The sequence below is a fragment of the Botrytis byssoidea genome, assembly GCF_014898295.1.
Source record: "Botrytis byssoidea strain MUCL 94 chromosome Unknown BBYS_001, whole genome shotgun sequence".
Lineage (NCBI taxonomy): Eukaryota > Fungi > Ascomycota > Leotiomycetes > Helotiales > Sclerotiniaceae > Botrytis > Botrytis byssoidea.
Genome location: NW_024065842.1, coordinates 1,923,367 through 1,946,889, shown reverse-complemented (window position 1 = coordinate 1,946,889; position 23,523 = coordinate 1,923,367). Strand labels below are relative to the sequence as shown.

At 42.8% G+C, this 23,523-nt stretch overlaps 7 protein-coding genes across 7 annotated transcripts; 2 read left to right on the top strand and 5 right to left on the bottom strand.

The window, feature by feature from the left end:
- Positions 1-218: 218 nt before the first annotated feature.
- Positions 219-1,450, bottom strand: EAE97_000583 (uncharacterized protein; the record flags this gene model as incomplete). The annotated part of the gene is made up of 3 exons (XM_038871093.1): positions 219-1,073; positions 1,128-1,208; positions 1,448-1,450. The coding sequence occupies 3 exons, from the start codon at positions 1,448-1,450 to the stop codon at positions 372-374; spliced, it is 786 nt and encodes a 261-aa protein (XP_038738454.1). The 3' UTR covers positions 219-371.
- A 289-nt stretch (positions 1,451-1,739) lies between these two features.
- EAE97_000582 (uncharacterized protein) lies at positions 1,740-3,032 on the top strand (the record flags this gene model as incomplete). The annotated part of the gene is made up of 1 exon (XM_038871092.1): positions 1,740-3,032. One exon carries the CDS (start codon positions 1,740-1,742, stop codon positions 3,030-3,032), a length of 1,293 nt encoding a protein of 430 aa, XP_038738453.1.
- A 2,334-nt stretch (positions 3,033-5,366) lies between these two features.
- Positions 5,367-6,763, bottom strand: EAE97_000581 (uncharacterized protein). The gene is made up of 2 exons (XM_038871091.1): positions 6,058-6,763; positions 5,367-5,899 (listed from the first exon to the last, which is right to left on the bottom strand). Exons 1-2 carry the CDS (start codon positions 6,616-6,618, stop codon positions 5,630-5,632), a joined length of 831 nt encoding a protein of 276 aa, XP_038738452.1. The 5' UTR covers positions 6,619-6,763; the 3' UTR covers positions 5,367-5,629.
- A 1,211-nt stretch (positions 6,764-7,974) lies between these two features.
- Positions 7,975-9,114, top strand: EAE97_000580 (uncharacterized protein; the record flags this gene model as incomplete). The annotated part of the gene is made up of 1 exon (XM_038871090.1): positions 7,975-9,114. The coding sequence occupies one exon, from the start codon at positions 7,975-7,977 to the stop codon at positions 9,112-9,114; it is 1,140 nt and encodes a 379-aa protein (XP_038738451.1).
- A 1,633-nt stretch (positions 9,115-10,747) lies between these two features.
- EAE97_000579 (uncharacterized protein) lies at positions 10,748-12,983 on the bottom strand (the record flags this gene model as incomplete). The annotated part of the gene is made up of 3 exons (XM_038871089.1): positions 10,748-11,596; positions 11,646-12,110; positions 12,237-12,983. 3 exons carry the CDS (start codon positions 12,981-12,983, stop codon positions 10,748-10,750), a joined length of 2,061 nt encoding a protein of 686 aa, XP_038738450.1.
- Positions 12,984-14,052: 1,069 nt separating this feature from the next.
- EAE97_000578 (uncharacterized protein) lies at positions 14,053-14,952 on the bottom strand (the record flags this gene model as incomplete). Its single annotated transcript, XM_038871088.1, has 4 exons — positions 14,053-14,117; positions 14,170-14,280; positions 14,431-14,581; positions 14,812-14,952. The coding sequence occupies 4 exons, from the start codon at positions 14,950-14,952 to the stop codon at positions 14,053-14,055; spliced, it is 468 nt and encodes a 155-aa protein (XP_038738449.1).
- A 517-nt stretch (positions 14,953-15,469) lies between these two features.
- Positions 15,470-16,416, bottom strand: EAE97_000577 (uncharacterized protein; the record flags this gene model as incomplete). The annotated part of the gene is made up of 2 exons (XM_038871087.1): positions 15,470-16,103; positions 16,162-16,416. The coding sequence occupies 2 exons, from the start codon at positions 16,414-16,416 to the stop codon at positions 15,573-15,575; spliced, it is 786 nt and encodes a 261-aa protein (XP_038738448.1). The 3' UTR covers positions 15,470-15,572.
- Positions 16,417-23,523: the final 7,107 nt, after the last annotated feature.

Below are 23,523 nucleotides of genomic sequence, written 5' to 3'. Positions count from 1 at the left end.
TAAACATAGACTTGGCTGGAAGTTGGGCATAATTTCAATGTAATGTGACATTACCTAACCATTATGGGATTATCCCAGTTGCTTTGTGGAAGTTTGATGAATCAAATTTTGATAGAATTGACTAAATTTTCTTGGGAGATGGGGAAAGGGAAGAGATTCCGATGTAGCACAAGGAAATGAAAAAGATATCACAAAGATTTGCAAAGGGCACACACACATACTGTTTGAGCAAAATCAAAAAGTCAAATAAATTATGGTATCATACAGCCTTGATATTTTGAATTCTTAAGCTGCTTGCCTAGCTAAGTGTCCCTGCCATGCCATAATATCATAAAAAAACGCCGGAAGTAAAAGTCACTATATGATCATATTTAGATCTTGATAGCGCTCTCAAGGGCCTTGCGCTTCTTCTCAGTGCGGGCGTTAGCCTTGGCACCCATGATTCCACCTCCCCAGTGTCTGGTAGCGGACTCATCATGTCCCTCCTTGATGGCTTGAACCAATTTCGACAACTCGGACTTGTCCTCGGAGCGAACCTCAGTAAGGGCGAGAACAGCAGCGGTCTTCTTGTGGACGACCGTGCCGAGTCTGGCCTTACCCTTGATGATGGCGTATGGGACACCCATCTTCTTGCACAAAGCTGGAAGGAAGATAACCAACTCAATTGGGTCAACATCGTTAGGGATGAGGACCAAAGAGGCCTTCTTAGCTTCGATCAAACCAACGACGTGGTTAAGACCGTACTTGACGGCGTATGGCTTCTTGCTAACATCTTCCTTCTTCTTTCCCTCCTTGATGGCGGTGGCCTCCTTCAAGAGACGTTCCTTCTTCTCAGGCTTGGTTTCTGGGCGGTACTTGTTGAGGAGCTTGAGGGCTTGGGCGGCGGTGTTGCGGTCGAGAACGTGTTGGAATTGAGCGATCGCAGGTGGGACCTTCAATCTCATGTTCAAGATCTTCTTTTGGCGTTGAAGACGGATATACTCGGGCCACTTCACCATACGGGAAAGATTTCTTCTGGGCTGGATGTCTTGACCGATACCGAAGTTACGGGTACGCTTCTCGATGAGAGGGTTCTTATTCGCATTAGTATTTGGATGGACGTCAGAACGAGGATGGAATTCACGTACCTTGGCTGCCTTCTTTGATCCCGCACCAGCTTTGGACTGGGGGAATGGGGCTGGCGCCGCCTTCTTTCCGGACTTTGGAGGCTGTCATTGAGAAAAGTAGACATCAGCGAATGTTCACCAAGTGTCTTCTTTGAACTCTAAAGAGACTACATCTGGTATTTCTACACAGAACATAGCTCAAGCCAAATCAAAATCAAAAACCTCGAAAGGTTATTTGATTGAAAATTGCATCTCGACGTGCGATTGCTCGTAGAGGTACGAGAGCTGATGGCGAGTCGTATTATTTCATAAAAAGACAGTCAAAAACATTGATAGCTTACCATATTGATCGATTTCGAAGCGGCGGGAAGTTGTCGATTCGTAGTTGTCGTCGAGAGGAATAATATCAACGAGAAAAGGTTTTCTCGATTTTGAGAATTATCCAATGTGCGCGCTAGAGATTTGAAAATCTTGGCACGCTAAGCGATTCTGGACTTTCGCTCACGTGATAAGCGGGCAGATCGTCGGGTTGATAAACTTCACTATCGACATTTTTATTAATTCCCCGCGATGATTTGTGGATAAGAAGTTCTGTGACAATATTCGCCTTTCAACAGTTGATTTTGAATAACGATGGCACCAACACCTTGTGCCATTTGCAAGACTGCAAGAGCGTTAATTATTCGACCAAAGAATCATCAAAAACTGTGTAAAGCATGTTTTATCAGTATCTTTGAAGCAGAAATTCATCATACAATTACCTCTACATCACTCTTCTCACCAGGCGACAAAATTGCAATAGGAGCATCCGGAGGAAAAGACTCAACAGTGTTGGCTTCAGTTCTGAAGACTCTAAATGAAAGATACAATTACGGACTCGAACTCGTTCTACTAAGTATCGATGAAGGAATAAAAGGCTATCGCGATGACTCCCTCGAAACTGTCAAGCGCAATGCGGTCCAATACGATATGGCTCTTAAGATTGTAGGATATGATGAACTATATGGATGGACCATGGATCAAGTAGTTGAAACAATAGGCAAGAAGGGAAATTGTACATATTGTGGTGTCTTTCGCAGACAGGCTTTAGATCGAGGGGCAAAAATGCTGGGCATCAACCATGTGGTTACGGGACACAATGCAGATGACGTCGCAGAAACTATTTTGATGAATTTGCTGCGCGGAGATTTACCTAGGCTGGCGAGGAGTACTAGCATCGTCACTGGCGACGAATCGAGCGAGGTGCGTAGAAGCAAACCTCTGAAATATGCGTATGAGAAGGAGATTGTGCTCTATGCGCATCACAAGAAGTTGGATTATTTCACCACAGAATGTCTATACAGTCCCGAGGCTTTCAGAGGTAGCGCGCGAAGTTTGATCAAGAATCTAGAGAGAGTACGACCTAGTGCTATCTTGGATGTTGTGCGGAGCGGAGAAGACATGGCGAAGTTAGTACCAGCAGAAGTTACCGGAATAAGTCACTGCAAGAGTCAACAAGTTTCATTAGCAACTACCAATGAGGAGGGGGAAGGCAATGGAGGTTGCGGAACTAATGGTCGATCAAGTGGGGGTGAAATGGCGGACATGGAAAAGAAACTCCAAGCAGACGAAGAAGCCTCGGGAAGAGAAATCGATGTAACATCCATCGCATTAAATGCCACCAACGGTCAACGTCACGATAGAATAGACAAATCCCAAACACAAAAAGGTGGCAAGAAGGATGGTCGAAAACTCACAAAACAAACACTGGGAACGTGTAAGAAATGTGGATATATGTCCAGTCAAGAGATATGCAAGGCATGCGTTTTACTAGAGGGATTGAATAAGAATCGACCGAAAATGGAGATAGAGGTAGATGTAGAAGATGAAGAACAGAGTTCGACTTTAAGAAGGAGGATGGAGGGGTTGGCTCTCGCGGCTGGATAGATTACATATATCATATATTATAGAGAAATGCCACAAGATATCCAAGTATCATTATCGTCTGTATTATGAACATGAACACTATTCTGCTTGAAGTGAAGTCTGAATTATTAAAGTGACTTCTCGCACATCCAGTCCCCCTCAATTTCTGATACCCCAAAAACTTCGACCGGTCTAATTAAAACTCCATTTTCAAGTTCTCACCTACACTCATACATTCTGAATATCCTCTTCCTCCGCATCAAATCTAAATAATCACACGCTATCCTCCGAATTCCAAATACACGTTTCCAAATAACCACCATCACCACTTCGACCGTCCTAACAAACCCATCTTTCTCCCCCCTTGCAACCACAGCAACGACCCTCCGACCATCCTCCCCCTCCCCCAAACTCCTCTCACCTCCCGCCTCTCAACCCCAACACCCCATCTCCAGCACCACCTCCATCCAATCCAGCAAACCAAAAACCCACAGAAACAACCACAACCCCCCAACCCCTCACGCAGAATCCACAACACCCTCTCCGTTTCTCTTCTACGCCCTCCGCAAGAAAGCGAAGAAAGATCTCAAAGCAGCGAGAAAAGAAGAGAGAAAAAAGGAGAGAGAAATAGAAGAGGGGAAGAGCTTATTTGGAGGGACGGTGGCGGAGGTGATGAGGGTGCGTAGTGAGTTGAAGGTGTGTATTTTCATTTTGCTTTGTTTTTGTGTGGAAGGGGAAGGGGAAGGGGAAGGGGAAGGAAATGAAATGCGATAAGAAATCTAACATACTCCAAAAATAGATCGAACATCCCGATGTAGCAGACTCGGTTCTCGAGCAGGAAGCTTGGAAATTGGTATTTTACTAGTGGTGATTTTTGTGAGTATCGTCTCTTTGATACTCTATTCTGTCTTGTATTGCTTGTCTGAGATTAGGATATCGGATTGCAAGTTTGGGGATTGTGGACTGATATCTCTTCTACTAGCAGGAACTCCTTAGGTTTCGTACGTCCAGCGTGTTGCTTTGCATTCGAGAAGTTGCTATATTTAAGCTCTGACTCTGGGGAATGGGGTAGATGGAGGAGATGAGATGAGATGGAAGGAACTCAGGTGCTGCGGATGTTTGAACTCGATTGCCTTCTGCAACCCACACAAAATCTCCTGCAAATTTGTATCCTTGTAGATGGCCAAAGCATAGGAAAACTTCATACCATTATATCTTCCACAAACCAGACTATTTTCACTTGAAGGAATAATGAGCAAAAATCCAATATAGAGATTGCCTCAAAAAGTCTTGTTACTTAATAAGAGTACACACCAATTATGGCAAATTCAAGACAGTAACCACCATATTTCTATTGTCAAACAAACTGAATTTTCTTAAGGAGGAAAATTATGACAGTTCCGATCAGTATCGTAAACGATTATTCATCCCAGCTAGTTGGAAGCAGGTACCTTCATGGCAGGAAAGAATACCAGCTATGAATGGTTCGGCAAGAACGGAACATATATCTCGTATGTCTCCTGTGACATCTACGTCCAAAAGCAAGAGATGCCTGCCGTTTTCTTGCAGCATGCTCCGTTTGCAGAGAATCCTGCTCATGGAACAGAAGTCATGATGGTCTTCTAACATCTAACGGCAGTAACACGCATTCCAGATGCATAATGTGTGCAATGTGGAAGTGATGGCAGCCTGTTGCACACGGCAAGAGAAGAAAAAGGTGGAAATATGCGGCCATATTTATGATGCTTTGGATGATGGGAAACGTGATGGATTGGAGAAAAAGGTAACGAGTTGAGATTGCCTTGAAAGAAAGAAACAGATGATCTCTACCTTTTCCTTGCTTTGTACCGTTTCAATGCCTGGATCATGCAAGCATGCGTCTCCGGTACGCTCGAAAAGGAAATCCGGTAGTCTGTACCCTATGTTCTCGGTATATCTTATCCGTGCCTAATGCTGGTACATTATTATGAGTCCGTAGGAGATATTCGCACAACTGCCCGGGAGGATTAGTAAATGGCTTCAATCCTGATTTACCAAGCTCCTAATCTTCATGAATATTCAGGTGTACGTCGAGTAGTCTGCTTGCTTCGTACACCCCTCTGGATTCCAACGGTCTACCAATGAATCGAGCCAAGTACATCAGCTATTTTCCTCCAGCCAAGTCTTTAAATTCGCGAAGATTTTCCCCGCTCAAGACTTTTGATGTTCTACTAATCGAGCAGAGCTCTATTGTATATTCTCGTCTCTTTCCACTACCAGGATTCAATGATACGATACAGATCTGAGAACATTGAAGGGTTGAAACGGAAGTGGGCAAATGACCAGCTTGATCAGGGATGACTCTGTGCAGGAGCTTACTCAGTGAACGTATTTAAACGATTGTAGTTTCTACAAAGAACTGTATTCCCCTAAACTACCATGTTTAGACGAGGTCGTCGCATGTGTTCTATATTTCTAAGATACTATCGTGAAAGTAGCCAGACCAAAAACCGCGAGGTTGTCTAAGAATGCAGCCCAAGTTTCCTTTCTATTTGCATGGCATCATGGCAACCAAAGATAACAACGTATAATAAAATATAGCAACTACAGTGTCTTAGGCATGAAACTTCAACAAACTATCATCCTCGATGCTTTTTGAATGCTTCTTGGGCCGACATTCCTTTCATGACTTCTTCTTTTACACGATCATCCGCTGCAACAAGGTCTGGCAAAATAGAGATAACATCGGCTATCTTTCCTTGTGGGATGATAACAACGCCATTATCGGGATCGCAAAATGCTAAATCTCCAGGGTGAATGTCTGTGCCGTCAATTTTCAACGCCACTTGAACAGCGTGGGCCTTGGATTCAGCACCAGCCCCAACAATTGATGTGCCACGGGACCATACCTACGGGACTCATTAGCAAAATTTGGAAATCGAGGGAAGCATCTTTGACAACTTGATAGTTGGGATTAGGTGATCTTGGCGAAGAGTAAAGGGGAGCATGCGGGGTTCCACGAGGACCCTTAAAGCTTAGATGGGAGAAAAATGGCTCAAAAACTGACAGGTATTCCAGTAGCCTCTAACTCTTGAAGATCTCTGACCCTTCCACTAACGACCACACCTTTTGCGCCAAGAACCTGAGCCCTCATCGCCATGATTCCACCTAGCACGGCATTCTTTTGTCCCTCGGGTTGACTGATAATCACGATCGAGTCAGACACGGTGAGATCGACCCAATGCTTATCAGTGGGAATGTTTGCGGTGGGGTAATTAGAGAGATCTGTGCTATTTTTTGCGGCAAAAATAACAGTTGAAACAGGAGCAATAGTAATGGTGTTGAAAGATTCAGATGTTGAAGTAAAGGCAGGTTTGAGGTCGGGAAGGAAACCAGCACCGGGTACTTTGAGCTTGACAAGAGCATCTGCAATATCACATGCGGTGTATTTCTTTTGGAGAAGTTCAATTTGCTTTTTGAGGGCTATTGCTTGATTGGAAGTGGACATTGTTGGTGCACTGATTGACAATTTGATGATGGGAGAGTGAGAAGAGAGAGGTTTCCGAAGAGGAAAAGAGATAGAGAATATCCTTGACTTTGACAAGAAATGATTTCTGTAGATAGACATGAGAATGGGATTGAATGACTAGGTATTCAGTATTCGGTATTCACCAAATGATAATCTGTATGTAAATAAGATGGAATAGATGTAAGATAGATGTAATCTTGTGTTTTGATAACTTATTCCGGCTTAGACATATTCCGAGTGCCGCTCTATGTCTAATACTTCCATACTTTGTTTGTATTTGTGATCCGAACCCAGTTGCAAATGAAATTCCCCTCCTACCATCAATCCATGATACCATCACACCAGAAAATTTCAGCCAAGAAACCCCCAAAGTCAGACTATCCAAACGGAACATCAACAGGAACCCATTCCTATGGTTCCGAAAGTAGTTTCCCCAGTTATTCTCACAAAACCTTTCGATTGTGCACTGACAACGGGTAAATAGTCAGCACAAAGTTTAACAGGTCTCAGATCTATGTAGCTCTTGGATTCTAGACAAGAATGACACAGATATGGACTAAACTATAATTGTATGACTAGGCAGGACGAAGATGAAGGATTTGAAGGATTTGAAGGGTCTGAAGTGTTTGAAGGATCTCTTATACAAGTCTAGTACTGTCTAGAGAGAAGAGAATATACCTACCTGGGCATTCTGTACACAATTGTTACCATCAACTGTATAATTAAACATTCTTTGGATGTTCCAAACTCAGTTAAGATTGCTGTAAAAGGAACCAAGAAAACAAAATGCCTTCAAAGGTAGATAGATGATTGATATACATATACCGATTGTTATACTGAGTACTATCTACCTATGTAGTATATATACTCTACCATATATCATACCGTGCCATACCATATCCAATCTTGCCTAGATAGATATCCAATCTTGCCTAGATACATATCTAATCTTGCCTAGATACATATCTAATCCTCCCTAGGTAAATATCTAGTAATGCATTTCATGATTCAATGACTTCAGCCCGGCAGGCTTTGGAAGATGTGGAAGAAGGATAAGACTCTCGACTAGCTTCCTTTGACCTGATGTCTTTTCCTTTTTCCCCCTTTCGTTGATGAATGCAAGTACTAAGGAATTACTATTTATTTATTTATCGATCTATTTATTATTCATTGTGGCAAGGGGTCAATACCGTTTTGACTGGGTAGTAGCAGGTTAAATGGTCCTGTGTACGATATTCAGGTACTTTACTTTTGATGCACATGAATTATCGCTAAATTTAATTTTAAATCTTTAAGACTTCGACACAAAAGTACAGGCCACAAAATACCGACATAAATTCCATTCCCCCTTCTCTCTCTCCCACGCTCTCTCTCCTTATTCTCCTTTCTGTTTTCAATCCTTGAATGAAGCAGTAATAGTCAAGAAAGAAAGATCTCACAGAACATCTTTTCATTATGTCTCCAGCCGCCCTCAATCCTATTGCGAAAACCTCATTCGAGGATCGAGGTTCCAAGACAAAACACCCCTTAACAGCCTACCTCCTCCGTCTCATGACCCTCAAGCAATCAAATCTCTGTGTCAGTGCCGATGTTTCCACCGCCGGCGAACTTCTCCGATTGGCAGATTCCGTTGGTCCATCCATCGTCGTCTTGAAAACCCATTATGATCTCATCAACAACTGGGACTATAACCCAACAACAGGCACAGGAGCGCGCCTCAACCGACTCGCACGTCGTCACGGATTCCTCATATTCGAAGACCGAAAATTCGGTGACATTGGAAATACCGTGCAATTACAATATACCGAAGGCACTGCCAAGATCATCGAGTGGTCGCATATCACAAATGTCAACATGATACCTGGGAAAGCCAGCGTCGATTCCTTGGCCGAAGCAGCAGCACGATGGAGAGAGCGCAAACGTTATGAAGTCAAGACGAATATATCTGTTGGAACCCCCCGACCCGAAAGCATTGAAAGCGATGAAGATCAAATCACCACTCCTATAAATCTGAATAGCAATTCCAATGAAGTCACAGATGGTTCGCATGGATTAGAGGCACACGATGAGGCCAATATTGGACGAAAAGCTAGTATCGTTTCTATCACCACCGTGTCGCAACATTTCGAACCAGCCAACTCGCCACGCTCGCGCATCGATTTCGATATTGAGGAAGAATCATACCCGGGAATCGATGAGGCGCCTTTGGAGAGAGGGCTTTTGATATTAGCACAAATGAGTAGTGCAGGAAATTTCATGACGAGGGATTATACGAATGCATGTGTGGAGAGTGCGAGGGAACATAAGGATTATGTCATGGGATTCATCTCTCAGGAAACATTAAATACGGATCCAGATGACGATTTTATTAGTATGACTCCCGGATGTCAATTACCGCCTGAGAATGATGAGGATGCAGAATTGGAGGGTGATGGAAAGGGGCAACAGTATAATACTCCATCGAAATTGGTAGGGTTGGGTTGTGATATTGTCATTGTAGGAAGAGGTATTATTCGCGCTGGAGATCCAAAGTGGGAGGCGGAGAGATACAGGAGGAAGGCTTGGGAAGCATATCAAGAGAGAGTTAAAGCTTAGGGAGGGAATAGAAGAAGTAAAGCGCTAGGCTAATGAAAGGTTGATGGGAGCTTTTGCTAAGGAAAATAATTGATTTAAAGGAGTACAAAGACGAGATGTCCGTCGATCATATTGCACAAGGAGCATATTGGTAGCAAGAAATGACAAAAAAGAGTTGGAAATTTCCATATATAGCTTATTTCTTCATTTGAGAGATTCAAGTTAGATACCCGTTGAAAATGTGTTTTTGTTTGCTTCTTGATATCTTTAGTATCTCCTTTTTTGCTGCAATTGTCGTCATCTTCTGATTGATCTCATTCCCTATACCCCTTTCCAATTTTCCACGCTTCTGTTTTTTTTTAAAAGGATTCTCAACAGTTTGGGATTTTCTCAATCGATACCTAGTAGTTTCAACATCGCTTGGGAACCAGATGGATACCGGTACATTATGGATATGCGATGAGCTGCTAAAGTCACAAGGATTGCATTGCACTGGAATCTCCTATTCTCAAGCACCCTTTCAACACTCTCCACATATTCTTCTTCTTCTTTCTCCTTCTTGATCGTTGAGCAAAGTTAATTAATCTCTTTTTTTTGTCTCGATCAAATCGCATATCTATATATATCCTCCCCTCCAACGAACAAACGATCGATTACATAACCCACCCACCTACCTACTATCCAACCATAATCACAAGTCACAAGTCACAAGCATAGCAAAATAGCTAGATATATCACAGACACATTCCACTCCATGAGTCCATACCTAAGCATTCGCAATTCCCTAATGAGTCTCCTGTGGATTTCAACATATACTGGATTGGGGTCTGCATTTTATGGAGGTATGAATTTCACGAGTTCATGAGTTCACAGTGTGGTTTGGTACTGTGATGATTCCACGGATTTGCGGAGTTGTGGAGTTGCTTGTAAGTAGATGCGGAAGTGGAAGTGGAAGTGGAAGTGGAAGTGGAAGTGGAAAGAGATTTAGATGTTCATGGATAGATAGATAGATAGATAGATATCGATTCATAAGCGAAGCGAAACGAAGTATACTGTATTTAGGGGGCGGTGGGTTCGAGGCTTTGATTTCTCGAGTGCTGGGTTTGAGGTTTGAGGTTTGAGGTTTGAGATTTGAGGTTTGCCCAGGTGAGGTTTATAATTATAGATCCATGTACATATATACCTACATGTAAATCTAACAACCTCTCCACCAGACTCAGAGAAAAAAATCTAATCAATATGATGGAAATAAGAAAGGAGATTTTTTCATACACTCACGTGTTTGTATCTATCTCTGGAATCTGTATCACGAATAAGGAAAGGGGATTGTAGATTTATATCCATATCAGTATCAGCACTCACTTCAAGAAATACACTATCTTTTTTCAAATCATTGGGTCTGAAATGAATATAAAAAAATGTAAATTTGAAGTTCTCATTTCGATAACTGTATTCGGGACATTCAAATCCAAATCCAAATACAGAAATTCTTATCTACTGCTTTGCTATCCAAAGATAGATGTGTTTTCATGTATCCAGAGACCAAAAACACCAAAGCTGGGATCTGGAACTGGTATCCAGATATTATTCCCAGCTTCTATTCCCTTTCAAAAACAAAATCAATGTGAACCAGCATATACAATACAGTAAACCCCTACGTAAGTACACCTTGCCCACCCTCTGCCCCTACATCTGCATCTGCATCTGCATCCACATCCGTATCTCCCCTTCTCCTGCCACTAGCCACCTTATCCGCCTCCACCCTCCTCATTCGCACCCCCCTTCCCCGCCCACAACATCCCAGCGCCAACGCCAACGGCACTACCACCAACGCCAACACCGCCTGCAAGACCAACGCATTATACATATTCCCGGGCGGCCGCACACTCCCATCATCCTGAGACCCATCCGAAACGCCACCTGCCCTCAATTTATCACTCACAATAATAAAGATGCCTCCCAGCAACTGCCCCCCGGACCAACCAATCGTGCTCGTCACCTCCGGCGAAACCGGATGCGTGATCTCGATTAAATACTCCAGGGCCACGGGCACCAAACTGAAACTCGCCGCGCCCAGAAGCGACAGAATGGTGTAGATGGCCGCGAGACTGCGAGTCTGGGGCGCCCAGGTGAAAGCCAGGTAGCAGATTCCCAGAATGGGGATTTGGATTTTGATGGCGAGGAGGTAGGATTTGGTGCGGTCGATGAGGGGGGAGGTGACGGCGGCAGCGACGAGACCGACGACGATGAGAAGGGCGCCGGCAATGCCGGCGTCGGTTTCGGAGAAGGAATATGGTGAGAGCATTTGGTTGATGAGGGAGGAGATACTGTTGAAGAGGCCGACGTAGAACCAGAAGGGGAACATCATCATGTAGAATTCAGGGGAGCGGAGGAGGAAGCGAAGGGAGGCGCCCAGGGCATGTTTTGGTTCTTCTGAGGATGCGGAACAGGGCGTGGGTGGTTCTTTGGGGGTGAAGAAGGATGGGATGGTCGCTATGGTGGACTATATGATAATTAGCATAGTAGAAGCAGAGGTAATGTCTCGAACTTACAATAATGGAGATATAAAGAACCATATTCGGGATACTCCCCACACTTCCCGCCCAGAATGGATCAATTAATTGCGCCAATGCGCCTCCAAAAGGATTAGCCAAACTCATCACCGCTGTCGCAGCCACTCTTCCTTGATTCGTAAACCACAAATCCGAATATCTCGTCGGCGCTGCCAACACAAATGGTTGAGCGACTCCCGTCAAGATTTGTCCAAACATAACTCCTCCAAAATTTCCATGCGGACCCGATCGTGTAGCCCCATAGCGTACCCAATTCCCCAGCAGCAAAAGGACGGATGAAATGACAATAGCAGGTTTAGGTCCTCCATGATGAAGTACATAGATAACAAACGGACTAGCCAGCACGAATGCAAAGAGAAAAGCGGTACTGAGCCAATTAATCGCGGACTCGGAGACATCGTAATATTGCGAAACCGTCGTCGAGCTCGCAGAGAAGGTTAACCACTGTACGAATCCACATTAGCACATTCGCACATCTTCAACCACAACACTAGACACAGCATGATGAATCTCCCCAGAACGTGGTCAAAATGTAGTTGAAACAATATGAAATTCTCTAGTATCACTTACATCCCAGCTAACAATAATGTTCAAAAGAACCAATTGTACCAATCCAAACCACCTCCTCTTATACACCCTAAAGTTCCCCGCGTTTGAACCCACAGCATTGCGCTCCGAACTTCTTCTCCGCAATCCCTCATCTGCAGCTCCATCCACACCGGTTCCACCCCTCCTCACTCCCCCTTCTTCCTCATCCGGCAATAAATCATCCCCGCTATTCAATTCCGTCAAATCCAAATCATCTATATCCTCAACTTCTTCTTCTACTCCTCTCCCCTCTCCCACAATCTCCTGCTCCCTCGCTATCTCCGTATTCGACATGCCCCTCTGCGCACTTGTCCCATTCGTTCTCTCCCCCGCCGTATATTTAGACTTCTGTTTCGGTTTCCCGCGTGGATCTTTCATTGCCGTCCAGCCTTTTGGCATACCGTGGTAATGAGGCGTCTCCTTCTCGATATTCCTCTCCTTACCCTCCTTCTCAATTATTCCAATTTCTCCAATTCCCAGATCCTCCTCTTTATTTTGTCCCGGCACTCTACCTTTCTCTTTCTCTCTCCCCTTCTCTAAATCCTCTGTATATTCCTCGATACTATCCGCGCTATCTCCTCTATTTTCTTTGTATCCAATCTTCCGATCTTTTTCCTCGTCACTGTGGATTTTCTCGTCGCTATCCGTATCGCTATTGCTAATCCTCTCCGTTTTCTCATCTACACTTTTTTCCAATCCATGCGAATTCAATTGCGTCGACACCTCCATCATTCTTCTTTCCAATCAACCCAGCTTACGCGCAACGATAAGCTTGGCGGGGCCCGCTAGAATTCGGTTATCTAAGTAAATCTTCCGAGTGTTTGACTTCCGCTGGTGTGGAGATGTATCAGGTGCACGAGTAGGACTTTAAGACAGAGGGGATGCCGATCAATAGGATCGATGAATGAAGTATTTCCCTCTTCTATTCTACTTCGTGAGCAGGAAGTAACAAGTACAAGTATGCCGTGCAGCAGCATACAAGCTTCATATCAAAGAAGATTAGAAATCATGGTATCCTATCTACTTATCCTACAAACTAGATAGCTAAAAGGGGATGCAACCCTCCATCCCCTCACTCAGGTATATCGTCTCGTGTATGGTGTACATCCATATCACCCATATTGATACATCATGTCACATCCAATTATCATTGGCCGTACAATCGAAGCTCACATGCTCGCACGTAAGAAACAGTGTACACATAACATTCCACCCCCTCTGAATGGACCAAAAGATAAGGTCTCGTGGTACGGTACATTCAAAAACAGGGACGAGACCAGGATGCAATTATCCATTATCCGAATATATACAAAGCCCCGAAGTATGAATATCTATCTGTTTTCCAAATTGAGGAAAACCCCGCGTGAGAGATAGAGGTTTGAAGAGAGTACCTAGGCATTCGAGTATGTATACAGGTGTTTTTGTCGATGAGTTTTGCTTGTGATTACAAGATTACTTTGTCACCCAAGAAAAAGATCCGAAATGATAAGAATTTCAAATCCAAACATGATTTGCAGGTATAAAACCAAGCACAAATTCCAGAAACCAAAGATAAAACATAAAGAGAACCAAAGTCAGTTCTATAACGATTCCTTTTCTATACTACATGCAATGCGTTCGGTGAAAAATGGAGATCTGATCTGATATGCAATGCAGTGCTCAAGAACGGATTTTGGTTTCATATTTGTACAATTCCGCCATCCTCTAACTTCTTCCCATCTTCCCTCTCCGTTCATCTAAAAAGTCGATTCATGTTTTGTGCGTAATTCCGTGATGTACTAGATAGTCGAGCTTGGATTTACTTGAGGGTGTTCCAGAGCTTTGGGGCAGCGCAGGCAGTGGCGCAGTGGGCGAGATGGAAGACTGTAGTTTGTGGGTTAGTAACTAGGGGTGGATGGGAGTAGATGGTACATACACTCTTCAACACAATCCTCGCCTGGGGTTTGTTCCTTGCCACTTGTAACTCGCTCAACACACTCATCATAGTGGTGCTTAGAAGGAGCACAAGCCGCAGATTCCTTACATTCTGTTGAAAGTTAGCCTTTATGCCCATAATTAAGTGGTTGTAGACCTGAAGCAGCTTGAGGAAATCCCAAGCTTTCTGCATGAACTGCAGTTGTTGGAATTTCCCTTCTCTGCTCGAAATCTATCCCAGCATATAAACATAGAAACCTACCCTCTTCAATCTTATCTTTTGGATCAACCATCTCTTCTTCATCCTCTTCTTCCTCTTCCTCTTCCTCTTCCTCTTCAGGCTCCTCGTCCTTTGACTCTTCCTCTTCAGCATCCTTGGCTGCTCTCTTGTCTGGAGTGGCTCCAGATGGATCCTGTAAACAATATCGAGTCAGCACATGTCCAGTCCAAGTATAAATGACAACTTCCAGGCCCTCCACATCCAACCAGTAAAATCCGAAACCCCCGCACATATCAAAAAAGTATTGTTGTCCCCCTCCTTCCATTTGCCTTTTTCTGTATCCCACCTCATTTCCAACTCCACATCCAAATCTCATTCAAATTTTCCGGCAGACTCAAAATCAAAGGCCAGGGCCAAACGTACCTTTGCCTCACCCTCTCCACCGTCATCCTTTTGCGCAGGAGTCTTCTCCGTACTCGAACCTCCAGAAACGGCCTCAGCCTCTGCCTGACTCCATGGTGTAGCAGCCGATACAAGATCGCTCCAGCTGTCAAAGAAACCCATCTTTACAATCGATTTCGGGGATTCAAACCAATTGTAGAACGTTGAGTGTGTTGTGGTCTTGGTGGTAGAATACTATCTGATTCGGGTCAAAATCCAGCGTGTCGGATGAGAAATGATCCTCGCCAAAATTGAGGCCTCAGTTGCAATTGGTCGGATTTGATTGGTCGATGAAATGTGGTTCCTGGTTTTTCCGACATCAACTCGAAATTTATCATCAGTGCAAAATCTCATATCCTTGATTGATTAATAGTGTGAAGTACATAGGTAGTTGAATAAGTTACAAAACATACGACATAATTGCTAATTGGTCTCATTTTTTTTATTTTTATTTATTTATTTCATGATATGCTAGCTATTTCAGACTACTTTAGACATCAATTCCATCTTGAAGCAATTTATCGTCAACCTCTCAAAACGCCATTGCAGTGCTGCTTTATAGCCCCATTCCTGATCATAGACCGTGCCAAATCTTATGTGCAAATTTGTGATAGAAGAACGCCTTCCCCCCCCCCCCCCATAGATGCCCTACCTTTCCAGTATTCATTTATTCATGACTTCGTAATACCCAATGCAACAAAACATATGTAACACAGCATTCTATATATGTCGCTTACCCCCTCTCATTGTCTCTCGGCTTGCTCTCGTAATCGCTGATCCAGGTCCACCGAAACGGCTTGTGCTTGTGCTTCTTCATAATCTGGAGGGGGCTCAGCTGGCGCGGTGAAGGTCTCGGGCCGTGAACTTCCAGTTGTGTTTGCTACCCCGCTATCTCGAGCTACCTCAGGTGCTTCATCTGTAACCTCTGTCGCAGCTTCATAAGCAGGTAATTGCTCTAAATCCATGTTCGCCAAATCTACTCCACTCGTTCCCCTTCCCCCGTGTTCGCGTGCGACACTATAAACTTGGTATAGACGCTCCTTTATTTGCTCCAAGCAAGAATGAAAATCGAAAGCCCCACCTTCTCTGAATGTCATCTTAAGCTCAACCGACGGATAGTCTGGAGGGATTCCACCTCCCGAAACCGGGTTGCAGAGAGCAGTCCAGTAATTGGCGCCGAAGAATGGCGCACGAACATAACTATCTTGCAAGTTGAGAATTGGCGAAGAAAATGATTGAAGTTCGGGGGTGGGTGTACTTGGAAGATAAATTATCTTCATGGGAATCAGCAAATAGTTCCAAACATGCGAAAAGCAGAATGGATGCACCTACTCGTTGGTTACTGATATAAACAACCCCAGCGTCACTTTTGGCTGAATATGGCTCTGCGCCAGGGGGTGTTATCGTCGTAGAAATTTGTAAAGCCGTTCGAGGAGGTGAAGTGTAAAGAATTCGTTCATTGGGAAGTTTGACGAATCCAGCCTCATTAGAGGTCATTACCCAACTTTTTTCACGGGTAGATTTTAGCATTTCTTCTTGTGCCATATGCAAGGCATAAAGATGCTGTTCTTGGTGAAAAGCATACATGATTGAAAAAAATGAAAGCAAAAAAGACAAGAAAGAGAAAGAGAAGATAGAATTGAGAATGAAGAGAGGAAAGAAGAAAGTGACGGCAATGAAATACTACACTACAGAAACCATAAGAGACGACTATTCACTTACTTGATTGACATTATTGTCGAACTGCCTACCGGAAGAGATCTTGTATCCGCTTTTGGTATGATAGGGTCTTTCAGAAGGTGTGGGTCGGAAAGCAGCAGAAGTTTGAATGCAGCCGGTAGGTAGTTGACTGGTACGGAGAGGTTATTTGTGTAAGAAGCAGGGGAAATGGATATCAGAATGTGAATGGATAGAAGTGCTACAAGCGTGAGACCACAGTCGCAGTAATCGCCACGGAACGGTAAGAGGAGTGGGAAAAATGGAGTTGGACCCTTCCACGCTTTTTCCTATAATGACAAGCTAGGTTCTGATAGCGGGGGCAGATACCTTGGCTCTATGGAAGAGGGGATTGGATCTCCAATTCAATTGAAAGAATGATTGGTGGAAGAGCGCATGCAATGCGTTTAGCTTGGATGATTATGAGAAATTTTGGTGATTGGGAAAATGAATGGATGATCTGGCGGGCGCTGGGAGTTAGAGAGAGGACTTTTGTTGTTGTTGTTGTTGTTGTTGTTGTTGTTGTTTTTTGGGGGGGGGGGATTTTGGGGATTTGAGGATTTTCCTTTGGACTGGGTTCGCTGGCTGGGGTTTTTGAAGATAGAGAATTCAATTGGTAAGAATTATGTTAAGAAGGACTTTCTTCATTCCAACCTTAGGCTATTAATGTCGAGTTTGCCTTTTGCCTTTTGCCTTTTGCCTTTTGCCTTTTGCCTTTTGCCTTTTGCCTTTTGCCTTTTGCCTTTTGCCTTTTGCCTTTTGCCTTTTGCCTTTTGCCTTTTGCCTTTTGCCTCTTTCCTTTTACGAGTAAGATATGATTGTGGGAAGTTGGAAGATGGAAGGTGTAATAAGTTCTAGAATCATAACCTTGTCACCTTGTCACCTTGTCACCTTGTCGTCGCTTGTCCTAGTCTTCTAGACGGTTTTAGGTGTAGAGAGAGAGAGAGAGAGGATACGAGAATCCAATCATTCGGTACCGTCTAGATACATCTACCCAGTAGGGATGGTGCACTCGAGTGAGTACTGGCGGTAGGATTAGTCATCACAGCCCAATCCGTGGTATTAATAAGCTTTTGCTATGTCTTACTTCACCCTCACTACAGTAAACTTTAAGGACCACCTGGGCACTTGACCATCAGCCATCGAGCCACGAGCCCATCCATCCTCCATCTTATTAACTTCTTAACCAACCCGACCTGCCCAACCTGATCATCCAAATTAGGCATAATTTAGGATCAATAACTTCACTGTCGAATAACAACCACGACAACCACGACAACCACGACAACAACAACACCATCACCACCACCACCAAATTAGGGGTTTTATTCATTTTTCTCTCCCTTTTCTCTACTCCATCTCCCTTTCCTCTGCTCTACCCTTTCTCTACCAACCCTCTACCAATCAATCCATCTCCCTACTTGTACACATCAATCCGAGCACATTGTAGCTAATAATAAGATCACAACCCTCTCCTCGGTTCTCGCTTTAAGCACATTTACGGAGGTATATCCTCCACATAAAACCAGTCGGATACCAGCTTTCTTTCCAATCCCATGTCTCTCAATCTTTTCCATACAAAACCATGTCATCGCTACACCTACCTAGCTACTCACTTGTACTTGGATTAGCAACATCAATGCAAGACCGTCTGCACAGGCACAGGTAGCACAAACAACGGACAATCTACGACCTACTCGTATCTACTATCTATTATCTACCACCAACCAAATCACCTAGTCTCAATGCATATTAAGAGTATCATTAGGTAATATTTATGTACCTCAGGAAACATCTTATTCGAGGAATTTCCAAGTCGCATTTGATTATGGTCTCAGAGGCTTCGATCCTTCACATTTCTTTTGCTATGATGTGCGATTCATACCGTCCAACGCACAGAAGTGGAGTTTTACTTTGGAGCTGAGATTTGATACAATCCAAATCACGTTTTTTTCATCTAGCCTAGCCTATCCCAAGTTCCCAACATCCAAAATCCGACTTGGCGAAAGAAAGAGCATTAATGACCATCCTTTTCTCTACTGGGTACAAAGCTGGTGGCTGATACCTTATCCAATGCAATGTTTAGAGCTTTCAAACATCCAATTCTACCCAGGTCTCCAGAAAGAATGAAATCAAAGTGTTATCACCTATTTTCACTTATTTTCCTTTCCAACTCAGCTCAGAGCACGTGGGCTCGATCGATACAAGAGTGACATATCAACATCGTCCACTTTTCCCTCGTCGAAAATCGAATTCAACTACTGAAGCCGGTGAAGCCCAAACCACCTGAGGGATTTTCAAATGCTAATCCATAATATCCATATCCCAATCTACATCCAAGATCAAAACATGGATAAAATCTTCTTCTCTTGTACCATTGAACAGGTGGTGAGGGAGAGCACATTGATCTTATCATCTTATCATCTTTCTTGAACTCAAATCATTCATGTCCTGATCTACCAAAAAATCCAAGGGCTCTCAGATATCCCATCCCACCTTCCTACCACTTACCCCCCCCCCTCCCCCCCTCCCCAAAAGATATCAAAACTATTGATTTTCTTATCAACAAGTACATAGAGATCATGTCGTCATTCATCGAAGTCCCAGCACCCAAGTTCCTACCTCATTTTCATTCAGAAAAACAAAGCACACAAGTCCCCAACCAACACCTATTTAATTTCTTTTGAAAAAAAAGATATCCTCCAGTGTAAGAATTTCTGAATAGATCTTCATACTTGTCTTAGCGTCTCCTTTCGTCCTATTGTCGCTAACTCCTGTGTGACGCGCATGATTTACATATTTCCTCCACTACCTTTCTTACACCTTTCCCTCTACTATAATATCGTATGCTTTGCCAGAAAACATATTAAGCGTGCTGTATCAACAGTTCATCTATGGTTCCTTCAGTTTCAGTAGCCAAATTTAACGGGAAAAGAAAAGTTTCCGAGTACCTCATTTTATTCAAAAGAAATTTATCTATTTCACACGTGGTTCCATCGAAGGGTTTGTTGGGAAGCATATCAATATTTCTTAATCTTTCGACTCATCAAGGATATACATACCTTTGCCTTCGCCTTTGAAGTACCATTGTATCGAAAGATATAAAGATGATATTAGTCTTATTCCCCCCCTCGTATAAACTGCGAAAACCAGGCAAAAATATGTATCTATCATCTCTCAATGTCTACTTTGACTAAGAAGAATGAAATACTTATTTCGGATACCAGGTGTCAGGATTCTTCTTGGAGATGAGTATATAGTATTCGCATGCCGTTTTCTATCCAGAAGGCTTTTTCTTGATTGCTTTCCATCATTCCACTTTATCGTGGGAAATGAAACCACCACGCTGGGTATCACTTCACGGATCCACTCTCCTCCCTTCTCATCATTCATCTACAACAACCAAAAGGCAAATAAAGATCACATTCACCAAAAGACAATCGAATCCTTTGTTCCTGTAACACCAAGACACCAAAATACTAAACATTAAGAACATCTTACATACCTACTAACAATATCAATTCCCTCCCATCTTCATCATTCACATCACACACGGTTTCATCTCTTTCCACTCATTCATTCCACATTCAAACTTAAACTACAATATCTTAAATCGTGTATAAATATTCTCTCTTGTTGAAATGTACTTTTTGTTAGCTTAATACCATAACATACTTATATCATATTCACACACACCCGCACATTCAACCCAACCTCAGACCTAAATCACATAATAAACCTGATCCCCCAAATCACTATCTACTAGCAGAAGGTTCCGTTATTTACAGAGTGTTCAGGTGTGGGGCAGGTAGTATATATGGTGAGTTGATCCGTGAAAGTGTTATGTATACCTGAGAGAGAAGAGAGAAGAGAGAAGAGAGAAGAGAGAAGAGAGAAGAGAGAAGAGAGAAGAGAAGAGAGAGAAGAGAGAAGAGAGAAGAGAGAAGAGAGAAGAGAAGGAGGAGTAAAGCAATCCGCCGATGATACATATCAACTCGGAAAGTTCAACTATGTAGGTAGAAGGATAGAGAAAGTAGAGTAGATATTATAATGGATATCGCTATCTATCTACCTGTCTGTAATTAACTTCGAATGTTGAAAATATCCATTTCATTATCCACTTCCCTGGCCCTCGTAGAAAAATCTCAGATATCGTATATTGAAGATTGGGATCGGTTGATTTGTTTGTTTGTTTTTTAGCTGGGTGGATGGGTGGATGGGAGTATAAGATTGGATTTTGTGAGGAAGGGGGAGGGAGGAGGGGATGAAGATGGGGAAGATAGAAAAGAGGGAAGGAGGAGGGAAGAAGGAAGGAAGGAGGAAGGAAGAAGAAGAGAAAAAGAAGAAAAGGGAGAAAGGAAAAAGAAGGAAGGAGGAGGGAAGAAGAAGGGAAGGAGGAGGGAAGGAGGAGGGAAGGAGGAGGGGAAGGAGATATATAGGGGATGGATAGGGGGTGGATACATGAATGTATTTATTCATTTGTATGTTTTGTATCTTTTATGGTTTCTGAACAGATGATTGATATTTGGGAATTGGTGAATAGCGAGTGGTGAGTGGTGAATGCTAGGATGATATGTAGATATTATATGTTGGACAACATCTCCAAGATTTCTGGGGATTACCTGGTGGGTAGGTAGGTAGGTGCGTTAGAAGTTTTCATTTTCTTATTTTTCACTTCTCCAATATCTACCTATTGAACAATAATAAATAAACAATCACAAACATCACCTCCAACCGCCTTTTTGCATTTCCCATGCATGACCAATCCTCCATCTCCCTTTTACATTACATTTATATATATATATTAGGATATCCCAAACCTTTTCCACACACATACACACAATATCCCAGCCCTCGATTCCTCTCCCCTCACAAATCCATTTTTATATTTCTTTATTTCTCACATTCCCAATTTCTTTAATTATTATTCTAAAATCCTGTTTTATTTTATATATATCTAATATATTTCAGCACCCCCTATCCAAATTCCAACCCAGACATCTTTCCAAAAGCAGACATGTATACATTATATATATATATATACATACTACATCCCCATGCATCAATTCTTTTACTCTACTCTTTATTCCAATTCTTTCTTACAAGACCTAAAACCCAAATCGGGATTTTGATGATTATGGAAAGGGTGTAGGGAGAAGAAGGAGAAGGAGAAGAGATGTGAGTTTCAGTATAGGGGGTGTAATAGGAGAGTAATAGAGATAGGGGAATATGTGTGTGAAAGAGTGGAGATTCGGGAAAAGGTGTAATTTGGGTTTGTTGGGTGGGTGAGTGAGATAGTGAGGTGGAAGGTGAGTGAGATGAAAGAGGGATGAGAGATGTGAGATGAGAGATTGGAGGGTTGGGGGTTGAAGGAGAATGGATAGTTGAGGGATGGGTGTTTGAGAGAGGAAGGTAAGGGGATTATTGGAGATGGAGATGTGGTTGGGGATAGAGGAGGAGAAGAGTGTGAATAGAAGGAAATAAGGGGAATGGATTGGTTGAGGGATGAGTGTTTGAAAGAGGAAGGTTGTATAGGGGAGGAGGGGCAGAAATTGGGGTTAGAAAAAGAGGGAAGTGAAAATGGCGTAGGAGAGAAGGGGCATAGAATAAGTATAGTGAAATAAGGGAAGCGAGAGAAAGCGGAAGAGGGGTTGAAAAGAGGAGAAGTAAAAGAGGACAAGAAAGAGATGAAGAAGAGATTGAAAAGTAAGAGGTGATTTAAAAAGAGAAGTAGTAAGAGGAGATATGAAAGAGGAGATGAGGGGTAGGAGGGGAATGTGATAGAAGGGCAGGAAAGAAGGGATAAAAGAGGAAGGGTAGAAAGGGAAAAGTAAGAAAGAAGGGGTAGTGAAAGAAAAGAAATTAAAAGGGAAGTAGTGAGGGGTAGAAGGGGTAGGAGAATAACTAATCGTGGGGTATGAGGGGAATGTGATAGAAGGATAGGAGAGGGAAAGAGTGATAGGAGAAGGCTAGTGAGAAGAGGGGTAGAGCAGGAAAGTAAGCGAAGAAGAAGAGAAAAAAGAGTAGGGCAAGGAAAGAGGGCGGGAGGAAGTATTCCAAAAAAAAGGAATGAGAGGAGGGGAGGGCTAGTGGGGTAGTGAGGGGAAAGGTGAGGGGTAGAAAGAAGCGAAAGTGAAAGATGGTATAGGAGAGGAGAAGAAGAAGAGAAGAGGATGAGAAAGAGGGGTATGTATGGGATAAGGGGTAGTGAGATAAAGGGAAATGAGAGAAGAAAAGGGAATCAAAAGAAAAGAAATAAAAAGAGGAGTGAGAGGAGATGTAAGAGGGGGGAAGAGGGGGAACGTATTAGAAGGAAAGAGAGGAAGAAAAGAAGAATAGTAAGAAGGGGAAAGTAAAGAGTAGAAAAGAGAAAGTAAACAAGAAACAATAATAAAAGAAGGAGAAAGGAAGGACTATTCAAATAGTATGAGATGTAGAAGAGGGAAAGTAAAGGAGATATAAAATCCAATTTCCCAGCTCAAAAAAACATCTAAATACTCGTACAACAAACACATCAAAGGACATCCCAAGAAAATCTTGAGAAAAAGATACATGAACAATCCATTCTTCAAAAGCTGACCAGACAATCACAGATCAATTATTTCGTTGACCATTGACTTAAAAGAGAAAGAACTCGATTGGAAAAGACTTAAGAAGAAGAGAAAGAAAACGAGTAAGGTAGGTAGGTATATGTGTAAGAAATTAGAAGTGGTCAAGTTATTGTTTGAAAAGCTTTGCGATAACTGAAAGTTGGAAGTTGACTGATAGGGTATGCGACAACCATAAGCTTATACAAAAACCCAGACAAAACTCTTCCTCAAGGTATGTTTAATCCTCACATCACATCAAATTTATCTTGGGACAAGTCAAGTATTATTTAATCATGTTATATTTTATGCTCCTATTTAAAGCTTTAATACATTGAGAACACCGGCTTTTCCGATGTAGAAAACAACCGCAAATCTAACCACAATAGAA

Coding starts and splice junctions, on each gene's coding strand:
- EAE97_000581 (XM_038871091.1), bottom strand. CDS start 6,618: ATGTCTATCTACAGAAATCATTTCTTGTCAAAGTCAAGGATATTCTCT. Junction 5,900..6,057: donor TAGAGGCTACTGGAATACCT/GTCAGTTTTTGA, acceptor TGAGTCCCGTAG/GTATGGTCCCGTGGCACATC.